We start from the raw sequence: 10500 nt of genomic DNA, 5'->3' as shown, positions 1-10500 counted from the left end.
GGGTAGTCATGAGCCCTAGGGGTGTCAAGTCTGCTGATGTCTGGCTAACTGTCTATACCATGCTTATCAAACTGCCCAGTATGCATTTCTCTTAATATTTATACCCTTATATTAACGCTATTCTCACTTTGGGTAGAGAATCATCTCTTTTCAGATGGCAGTGACCTTGGGATGACTCAGAAGGTATCATAGTGCTGGAAAGAAGTGACTGGAGTACTGAGTAACATCTCAATCACACCTTCCAAGGCTCAGGGTCTAATGCGGAAGAGGTGGCAGAAAGAATGTAAGAGCCAAAGGAAGGGTAGGGCTCCTTACAACGTGCTCCCTCCAGACATAAACTGGCCTGGATATCCATGACCTCATAGTGCCTGACACTCCCTACACAAGACCATCATAAGAGGAGGAAAAGATCATGACAGAAAAATAAAAGAGACGGATTGAGATGGGGAGGGGATGTGATGGAGAGTGGAGTTTCAAAGGGGGAAGTGAGGGGGGGAGGGTATTACCATGGCATACTTTTTATAATCATGGAAAATATTATTTTCCCAAACTACACCAAGTCAATTTATCGTGCAGATCCTTGCACTCTACTGTTCGCTGCAGCACTGTCTCAATAGCTGAGTTGTGGGTCAACTGTTGTCCAACAACAGAGAAGTCGCTAGAGAAAATGTGATATATATATAATGACACAGTCAATATGCACTGTACATTCAGTGAGTTTTTCTCATCCATGAAAAGGAATGGTCATGTCATTTGCAGGAAAATGGACACAGCTAGGGATCATCGTATCAAGTGACGTGAACCACTTGCAGAAATACTTACAGCACGCTATTCCTCATTTTATAGTTTCTAGATTGTACATATAGAAATAATGTGGTTATATTTAACATGAAGATAGAAGTAAAACTGCCCAACAGAAAAAAAGAAGGGATGGAAAAAGGGCTTTGAGGGGAAATGTGGTCAATGTACTATATGTACTTGTATGAAAACTTAAAAAATATGTATTAAAATCAGAATTAACAAATTCCATATCAATTCCTTGCTTGTGTTGTTTGGTTAAGATCTCATGTTACCTTATTTTATCTTTTTTAAAGATTTATTTTTACTCGTTTATTTATTTATTAGAGACAGAGAGAAGGAGAGAGAGAAAGATATAGAAACAGTGAGAATGGATGCGCTAGGGCCTCTAGCCACTGCAAATGAACTCCAGACCCATGCGTCACCATGTGTATCAGGCTTACGTGGGACCTGGAGAGTAGATCCTGAGTCCTTAGGCTTCGTAGGCAAGCACCTTAACTGCTAAGCCATCTCTCCAGCCCATCATCTTATCTTATTATTATTCATACTTGAGTGAAATCATTACTTCCTGGACTTAAGAACAGAGACTGTTTCAAACTTGTGAGAATCCTCTGTACAACCCAGAAGTCCAAATGTGGCTGGTTTATTTTTACCTTTATTTTCCCTATCCCCAGAAACAATCTGGCAGCATGATTTAGAAGATCTAGTTGTTCATACCTCGCCTTACCAACAAATCTCTTGCTGCAAGCTTGGCTTCCCAGTGATATTTCTATCTTATTCTTGATTTCTCTGTGGCTTGGGAGACTGTAGCAAAATGAATTCAGAGAAGTGGTACCAGACAGCTACCAGACAGCTTTCCCATTCCTGTCAGTCTACCGGTCAATAGTTAGGAGTGCCAATTAGAAAGCCTAAAGCTGTCACCAGCTTACTATAGAAAATGAAGACAGTTTTTTTTTCTTGTGAATTTTCATAATACCTTCTTTATTGCCACATTTGAATGGCCCATTCAATGTTGACTTCTTTTTTTTTTTATTCTGCTCACTGATGAGGGTGACAATAATAATTAAATGTTAAAACTTTTCATCACAAAAGACTGGTGGTTTTTTTTCTATATCTCCATCACCATTTCCTGGGGAGGGGACAAGAAAATTAACTTTTTTTTTTAATTTCTGAAAACAAGTTTTTATTTAAATAAAGGTTTAAATACATTACATAACATTAAAACTGGAAGGGAAAAGAAAACCAAAAACCAGTTTGTTACTTCACATGGCGTTGGGCAGCTGTTGCTAGTTAGGTTGCAAGCGCTAAGCTGGCTGCAAGACTGAAAGCGTCAGTATGGTGGTGTTTGTTCCCTTGTCAAAAGTTTAATTGGTATTAGACTGGCCTCACATTCTGTTTGGATGGACATCCCTTGTATCTAGGATATGTCTGCTGAAAAAGACAACCTTGGTGACAAGCCATATGTCTTAACCACCTCATCGGAGGGAAAGTGGCCTTTTCTCCAGTCTGCTAGCTTGTCAGACACCAAGTTTTTTTTTCTGAACTACCAGAGGCTCCCCTAGTGGCCCTGCTGCTGTTGCTGCCTGACCCCACCTTCTTCCAGCTCACTGGGCTGTTCAGACGTTGACCTTCCCCTAGTGCAGGGGACTCTAGAGCAGAGGGAGAGCTGAGGAGCTTCTGGCCAGACATAGCCTTCTGTGGTCTCGGGGCTCTGGGCTTGGCCGAAACATCGTTTCTGCTTTGTTTCAGGCTGGACACTGCCAGGTGCCTGCTGCCTGACCTCCATTTAAATGAGGGACTTCAAGACTAGACAGCATGGCTCTTTTCAGTTTATTGCATGAAGTTACACTAGTCCAAGTTAAAAGTGGACCCCAAATGGTTACATTATACAAGCTGTGTGGTTTTTAAATTTGTGACAAGGGACAGGAGGGACATTGTACTCATTGCAAGGAAATCCTCACTTATACTTCAGAGAGCCACAAGCACTTAAAACCCATGAACCTTCAGCTGATCGTCCTTAGCCAGTCCAATCTCTATTAGGAACTGGCATATGTTCTTGTGCTGGTCACCCTGTAGCTGAATCACTTCTCCATATTCTGGATGTTCAATTACAGTACCATTGCAGGCAAATTTCTTCTTGAACGCCTTCACTAGTTTCTTTTTATCGTAATCATCAGCGATCCCTTGGACAGTAGTCAGGGTCTTCCTGCCGTTCCTCTGTTGAATTCTTATATGGATATAATCCTCAGTGCCGGCAGGAAGCAGGTCATCACCCTTACTTGCATCAGCAAAGGGGTCGAAAGAGTGGAGGTTCTGGATAGCGGACATACGATACGATTCCTTTTCCTCGGTGGAAACGGCCTGCGGAAGGTGGCTGCGGGAGAAGGCGGGCAGGGGGGACGGAGCGTCGGGAAGCGAGGGGGCTCGAGGGGGAGGCAGCTGAGTCCTCGGCGGCGGCTCACTGACTGGGGCCGAAAATTAATTTTTTTAAATGTCCATTTTTATTAAGTTTAATCCTTATTTCAGCTTCTCATTGTTAGAAGGTGGGTGTTTAATGCGAGTTTTTTTTTTTTTGGTTTTCTTAATTTATCAATTTTGTTGTTGTTGTTGTTTTTTGAGGTAGGGTCTTACTCTAGCCCAGGCTGACCTGGAATTCACTATGTAGTCCCAGCGTGGCCTCAAACTCACGATGATCCTCCTACCTCTGGCTCTCAAGTGCTGGGATTAAAGGTGTGCGCCACTGCACCCTGCTTTATCAAATGCTTTTATAAGACAGGACACAGGATGCAATTTGGAGCTCTTGGGGCAGTGGAATTACACGGCCGACTGCATTCCTAATAGTCATCTTGCCCCTTGCCTAGATGAAGGGAACTGAACTGAATTAAAAGAATCTCTTCTAATCTCCTGTGTAACCCTGGGCTGCAGTTTCGTAGATGTGGAGGGAGAAAGAGCCTGAATCTTTTGGGCTACAGAATAATTTCTCTGGAGTTAGAGGCTGGTTACTTGCTCTCTAGTATCTATTTCATGGCAGTTTCAGACAGCGTGAATCAAAGGTTTTTCAATCCTTTCACGTTTATCTGCCTTGTTCAGGTTCAGGGACAGGGTTGGCACCGAAGAGGTCTCAATGGACTTTGAGAACTTAGTCCCACAGTAATGAAATTAGTTGAAATTCCACCCGGTTTGAGAATATGATCTTGAGTTTACAGTGTGTTACAATATTTTTTTTTAATCTTTCACTTTTGTATTTTCAAGGGTATTTTAATAAGAAGCTGGGAGAACCACCACTAAGTATTTTAAGCCAGCCACCTATTATCTTCTATGTTCACCCCAATAAAACCACTTCTTGGGTTTCCTGAGAGTAGGTATCTATTGCAGTCAAGTTCACATTGCTGGTAGAAATCACCCAACCAAGAGCAGCTTGTGGGGAAAAAAATGTTTATTTTGGCTTACAGGCTCGAGGGGGAAGCTCCGTGATGGCAGGAAAAAACTATGCCATGAGTAGAAAGTGGACATCACCCCTTGACCAACATCAGCTGGACAACAGGAACAGGAGAGCGGGCCAAACACTGGTAAGGGGACCCCAACAATACACTGCCTCCAGGAAGCATTAATTCCCAAATCTCCATCATCTGAGAACCTGGCATTCAGAACACCAAAGTTTATGGCTGACACCTGGCTCAAACCACCACATTATCCAAATGTCATCTTTGGAGATATTTGATAAATGCTTTTTAAAAAATATTTATTTCATTTTTATTTATTTATTTGAGAGAGACAGAGAGAGAAAAAGGCAGATAGAAAGAGGGAAACGGGCGTGCCAGGGCCTCCAGCCACTACAAAAGAACTCCACACATGTGCGCCCCCTTGTGCATCTGGCTATTGTGGGTCCTGGGGAATAGAGCCTCGAACTGGGGTCCTTAGGCTTCACAGGCAAGAGCTTAACTGCTAAGCTGTCTCTCCAGCCCTGATAAATGCTTTTTGTTTGTTTGCTTGTTCTGTTTTGTTTTGGTTTGGTTTGGTTTTTTGAGATAGGGTCTCTCTCTATCCCAGGCTGACCTAGAATTCACTCTGTAGTCTTGGGGTGGCCTCAAACTCACAGCTATCATCCTACCTCTGCCTCCCTAGTGCTGGGATTAAAAGTGTGTGTCACCATAACTGGCTTTGTATTTGATAAATGTTTAATAAATGTTTTTGTTTGTTTTATAATGGAAAATGGCTAAACCATCCTAGATTTTAACATGATACTTTTGGTCCTTTACATAGCCAGGTTGGGCATAGAAGAAGTACATGAAAGTGATAGAATCAACCTAGAAAAATACTTCTATATTCAGTTTTGTTAGTTTGCACAAATCTTCTTCTATATAAAATCCTCTATTTTGATTTTATAAAAAACATAAATAACTGAGTCATAAATAAGATATAGAAACTTTAGTCCTATTAAATCCAGTAAAGTTTTCTTTATAAAGTTCAGTGGACCAAATGTTGTTAATATATGATGAGATACTCAGCTTGATGACTGCACTAAGTAGCCAGTGGCCCTTTGTCCATTATTTTCTGATAATGGAGGTCCCAAATCACACAGTTCATCCTAGGAAATATTTATTCATTGGTATTTGCCACGTTACAGATTAGTGTCTTAATGTTTACTTATCAATATCACATCAGTCTATTGAGAAGTAATAATTACTATTATAGAGTCTATTTTAAATTTTTTATTTATTTATTTGATAGAGAAAGAGGGAGAGAGGGAAAGAGAATAGGTGTGCCAAGGCCTCCAGCCACTGCAAATGACCTCCAGATGCATGCATCCCCTTGTGCATCTGGCTAACGTGGGTCCTGGGGAACTGAACCTGGGTCCTTCGGCTTTGCAAGCAAATGCCTTAACCACTAAGCAACCCCTCCAGCCCTAGAGTCTATTTTAGAACATTGCACCCATTCACATCAACCAAGATGCCATTCCCAATAAAAAAGGGTATCCTATTGACACAGTTTTCCTTGAATAACAGACTGATTTTAGGTAAAAGGGCATCAGTTTTACTTTTCCTTCCACAGTGCTTGCCTTCTACTAGGCAAAGCTCCATCTAGAAACGCGTCAAGGAAAGACAGGAATGTAATATGGTATTCAGTCAGGGAATCTGGATTTGAGTTTCCATTTCTCCCCTTTGCGATCTGTATGATGTTGCTCGCATTTGCTCTCCCTTTTCCATTCCAAGAACATCTCTTGTTTGAACTGATGCTTATTAATGCATTTTGGGAAGAATGATTAAAGCATAATTATTTAGTGCAGCTTTTCCATCTAAGTCTCACTTATTGATAATAAACCTTTGACTTAGTATTTCACCTGTTAGGAAATCTACATAAACAAATGTACATGATAAAACTTATATCAAAGTCCTTATAGAAGCTTCACATATTTGAAATGAAATCTGTAAACAAACATAGTAATACCCAACAACAGAAAACTGGTTAAGAAAAATTAATGCATTCAGAAGGGTGTGTAAATGAATGGCTGTGCTTGAGTAAACTTGGAAAGCTGTAAATATGCCCATAACTCAATAAGCTCCATTGACTAAGTATGGCGCACTCTTCAGACACATAGCATACAGCTATGATTAGAGCCAGATCAACTGAGCACTTGACCAGAGCATGAAACTGCCACAAGCAGCCTCTCTGCCACCCCCCATAATGCACGACTCACAATCCCCAGGGGGTTGACCTGCACCCCCAATGAGGAAGATAAGAAAAGGGGGCAGGGAAGAGGGAAAGGATGGTACCAACATGCGTTGTTTACATACAAAATATGTCCATATCTTATAAAAAATAATTAAAAATTTTAAATGCCACAAGTATTGGTAAAAGAGGAAGAGCATTTTATTTTTCCAAACTCCTTGACAAACAGAGACAGGGAGTGAGTCTCCACATACGTAGGGCAGCGTTTCGTTGTAGAGGAATAAACTCTTCAAGACAAGTTTAAGCGCCAACAGATGGCACCTGAGTTATCTAGGGAGGTCCGGCCAGCTACCTCCAGCCTCCCAGGCCCGTCATTGGACAATCACTTTCTTCCTTGCTTCACGCTCCTCAGTCATCACTATGAAATCCTTGCTGAGCTATGACTGAGCAAACATTAAGTTTTCATTAGGATGGTATGTCATGACATTTCCCAACTTGCAAATAATGTGCTTTGAGCAAATTCACTCATTTTTCTTTTTGTTTCAATTTTATTTATTTGAGAGTGACAGACAGAGAAAGAAAGAGGGGTGGGGGGGGAGAATGGGTGCGCCAGGGCCTCCAGCCACTGCAAACAAACTCCAGACGCATGTGCCCCTTGTGCATCTGGCTAATGTGGAGCCTGGGGAATCAAGCCTTGAACTGGGGTCCTTAGGCTTCACAGGCAAATGCTTAACCACTAAGCCATCTCTCCAGCCCTCATCTCTTATTCTTTCCTGACCCCTTTCCCTCTCTTTGGTGCCTCCCCTAGCTCTAACAGTTCCCACTTTTTGGGTCACGTTCTTCTCTACCCCTTCCCCTACAGTTTCCACACAGTAGAGAAAACATTTGATGCTGTCTTTGTGGGTCTCATGTATTTTACTAAACATAATAATGTCAGTTCCATCCATTTCCTGCAAACAACATAATTTCATTCTTCTCTATAGCTGGATTAAACACCATGTGCGTATGCACCATATTTTATGTATCCATTTTTATTGGCTACCTGGGTTGAATACATAGTTTGGTTATTGCAAGTACTATTGGGATATTCATGGGTATCTTTAAGCTGATTTTGATGAATTTACATATACCTAGAGATCATACAGCTGGGTTATATTTTGTTTTTTTTTGAGGTAGAGTCTCATTCTAGTCCAGACTGACCTAGAATTTACTCTGTAGTCTCAAGATGGCCTTGAACTCACAGTGATCTTACTACCTCGGCCTCCTGAGTGCCAGGATTAAAATTACACACCTCCATGCCAGGTTTGGAAGTCCTATTTTTTTTTAAGATTTAATTTAATTAATTTATTTATTAGAGACAGAGAGAGGGAGAGAATGGGCATTGTAGGACCTCTAACCACTGCAAACGAACTCGAGATGCATGTGCCACCATTGTGCTTAGGTGGGACCTGGAGACTCGAACCTGAGTCCTTAGACCTCACAGGCATGTGCCTTAACCATTAAGCCATCTCTCCAGCCCTGGAAGTCCTGTTTTTAATTTTTGCAGAACCTCCATAGTCATTTCCAAAGTGGCTGGACTGGTTTATGTTTCCTGAGGCAGTAGGTAAGGGACTGATGTATGCCAGAGTATGTTGTTGTCTTGGACAAGCACAGGATGTGGTCTGGTTGTGTAATGACGATATTCATGTGTTAGTAACAGGGGAGCTGCAATAAGTGAGAGCCACATGTTTCAGTGGCAAGCTTGCAAACACCCGCATGTCTTGGCGTCGCTTCTTCTGACTTGGATCTCTGTAGTCCAGCCACTAACATACAGATCAAACTGTTCTGAGCCCTTTTAAGTTACAACTCTTGAACAATCACTGGTGTCTTCCTTCTCTAGCAAGTATTTTTTTTAACTTATTTTTGAGAGCGAGAATTGGTGCTCCAGGGCCTCAGCCACTGAAATCAAACTCCAGATGATTGCACCACCTAGTGGGCATGTGCGACCTTGTGCTTCCCTCACCTTCGTGTGTCTGGCTTATGGGGATCTGGAGAGTCAAAAGTGGGTCCTTAGGCTTCACAGGCAAGTGCCTTAATCATTAAGCCATCTCTCCAGCCCTCTAGTAAGTATTAATGAAGATTTTCACAGCACTTAGCTGCCAGGATCCAGTGTGTATGTTTGTGGGACTGGAGAGCCCCTGAGAGTCTCCCATCTTTACCCTTTAAGGCTTGGTGGTAGAGGTTGCTGGGTCTTTTGTTTCTAGGGCACCCTGTAGGTGCCCATACCTGTAGGTGGGAACTACAGACTTTAGTAGATGCACTTCTTGGGTCTGAACATTCCTGTTTTATTATTGCAGTCCAGGAGATAATGTATAAAAGCTGAAAATATTATTTTGGTTTCTCTGATTCTCTGAGCTTTCCGAGCAAGCCTTTTTTTTTTTTTTTTTTTTAGAACAGAAACTATATGTTTATACAATCTGGCTTTGAGGATGATTTATTATATATGCATCTGAGAAAACTGCAATTCAGGCAATTCAGGACTTTTAACTTTTTAAAAATAATTCCAACAGCAATGTGAGATGTTTTGAGGAAAAGGCAATGTCACTTTATGAAGAATCCATTTGTTATTTATTTTTCTGCTTTTGGGAGGAAACAGTAAGTCAGCCAAGGGCATCTCCACGAGGGTACTATTACTAAAAGAAATTAAATGATGTACAATAAGGAATGTTTTCCTCAATTATAATCTTTTAAAAGATGGAAAATGGTTCAATAAACCTGAAGTTGATATCTGATTTTAGATATTTTTTGCATATAATTCAATTTAACTTTGGTCTTGTATAAAGTTTATAAATTTTTAAGATGATTAAAACATAGATATTGGTATTAATTTTTCCAGTGAAAGATGATCCCATTTGGCATAATGTCTTGAAAAGCCCTTCACAGCTTTGCTCATTTTTTCCCATGACTTTAAGGTTTGGGGGAGCATACAGGTAGAACATAAAGGGTAAACTCAAGAACTGTCATAAAATACATAATGGTATTACCATCATTATTTTTTTCTAGGCTGTTCTGAAGTTCTTGTTAATCTCCAAAACAAAAATCTAAATTTAGGTCTGGAGGTATGGCTTAGCAGCAAAGGCACTTGCCTTCAAAGCCAAAGGACCCAGATTCAATTCCTCAGGACCCACATAAGCCAGATGCCCAGGGTGGCACATGTGTCTGGAGTTTATTGACAGTGGCTGAAGGCCCTGGTGCACCCATTCTCTCCATCTTTCTCTCTATGTGCCTCTTTCTCTGTCTCAAATAAATAAAATTAAAAATTAAAATCTAAATTTAATATGCCAGACACACCCAGTATGACTAGACTTTTGCTCATCTTTTAAATTTTACTTTCACCATCTACTTCCCATATTCCCCTTAAGATACACATGTGTTAAGATCAGGCTATGTCCTGTTCTAAGTTATTCCAGATTGTGTAAAATAGGGTTTTTTCAGACTGTGCCTTGCTCTGAGGAACTCTATTTTGCAAGCAGTTTTTTAGTCCATTTCGAGAGTGGGGATAACTACATCTGGGTGGACACATCATTGATTCCATCTGTCTAGAAAGACCCATGCGGCAGACTGATAAATGACTTATGCTCAGGAGTAGAAAGGATGCTGCCCCATAAAATTTATTGGGGTGAATTGGGACTGTAGGAGGCACATGAGTACAGGCCTAAGAACTTATCATGAGGCACACCCAACTGAGGAGTGGGTAGAACACTTTTACCCGGACCCCATAAAGAAGCAAAGTAGACATCTAGCACTGCAATGGTAACGGCCCCCAGACACCTGCAATCTGATTCCCTCGAGTGTGCGTCAAGAACCTCGCAGGGGCTTCAGCTTGTGATATGTCCTATTCAAGTGACATCCGCCCATCAGCCTGTTCACCTATCTGAACCTGCTGCATCCGTCCATCCGTCCGTCCATCCATCCATCCATTCATCCATCCGTCGTTCTTCCTCTGGACCTGGTCCTGCCTTTGCTTTGCTTGGCTCCTGCAGTTCAGTTTTG

General features: G+C 41.4%; 1 protein-coding gene across 1 annotated transcript; it reads right to left on the bottom strand.

Moving 5' to 3' along the window:
* Positions 1-2614: 2614 nt before the first annotated feature.
* On the bottom strand, positions 2615-3243 carry LOC101617303 (eukaryotic translation initiation factor 1-like). Its single transcript, XM_045148011.1, has one exon. The coding sequence runs from the start codon at positions 3124-3126 to the stop codon at positions 2785-2787; it is 342 nt and encodes a 113-aa protein (XP_045003946.1). The 5' UTR covers positions 3127-3243; the 3' UTR covers positions 2615-2784.
* Between the last annotated feature and the right edge of the window lie 7257 nt (positions 3244-10500).

This window comes from Jaculus jaculus, chromosome 4 (assembly GCF_020740685.1).
Source record: "Jaculus jaculus isolate mJacJac1 chromosome 4, mJacJac1.mat.Y.cur, whole genome shotgun sequence".
Classification (NCBI taxonomy): domain Eukaryota; kingdom Metazoa; phylum Chordata; class Mammalia; order Rodentia; family Dipodidae; genus Jaculus; species Jaculus jaculus.
The sequence above is the reverse complement of the archived record's forward strand: the minus strand, read 5'-3'. Positions and strand labels throughout refer to the sequence as shown.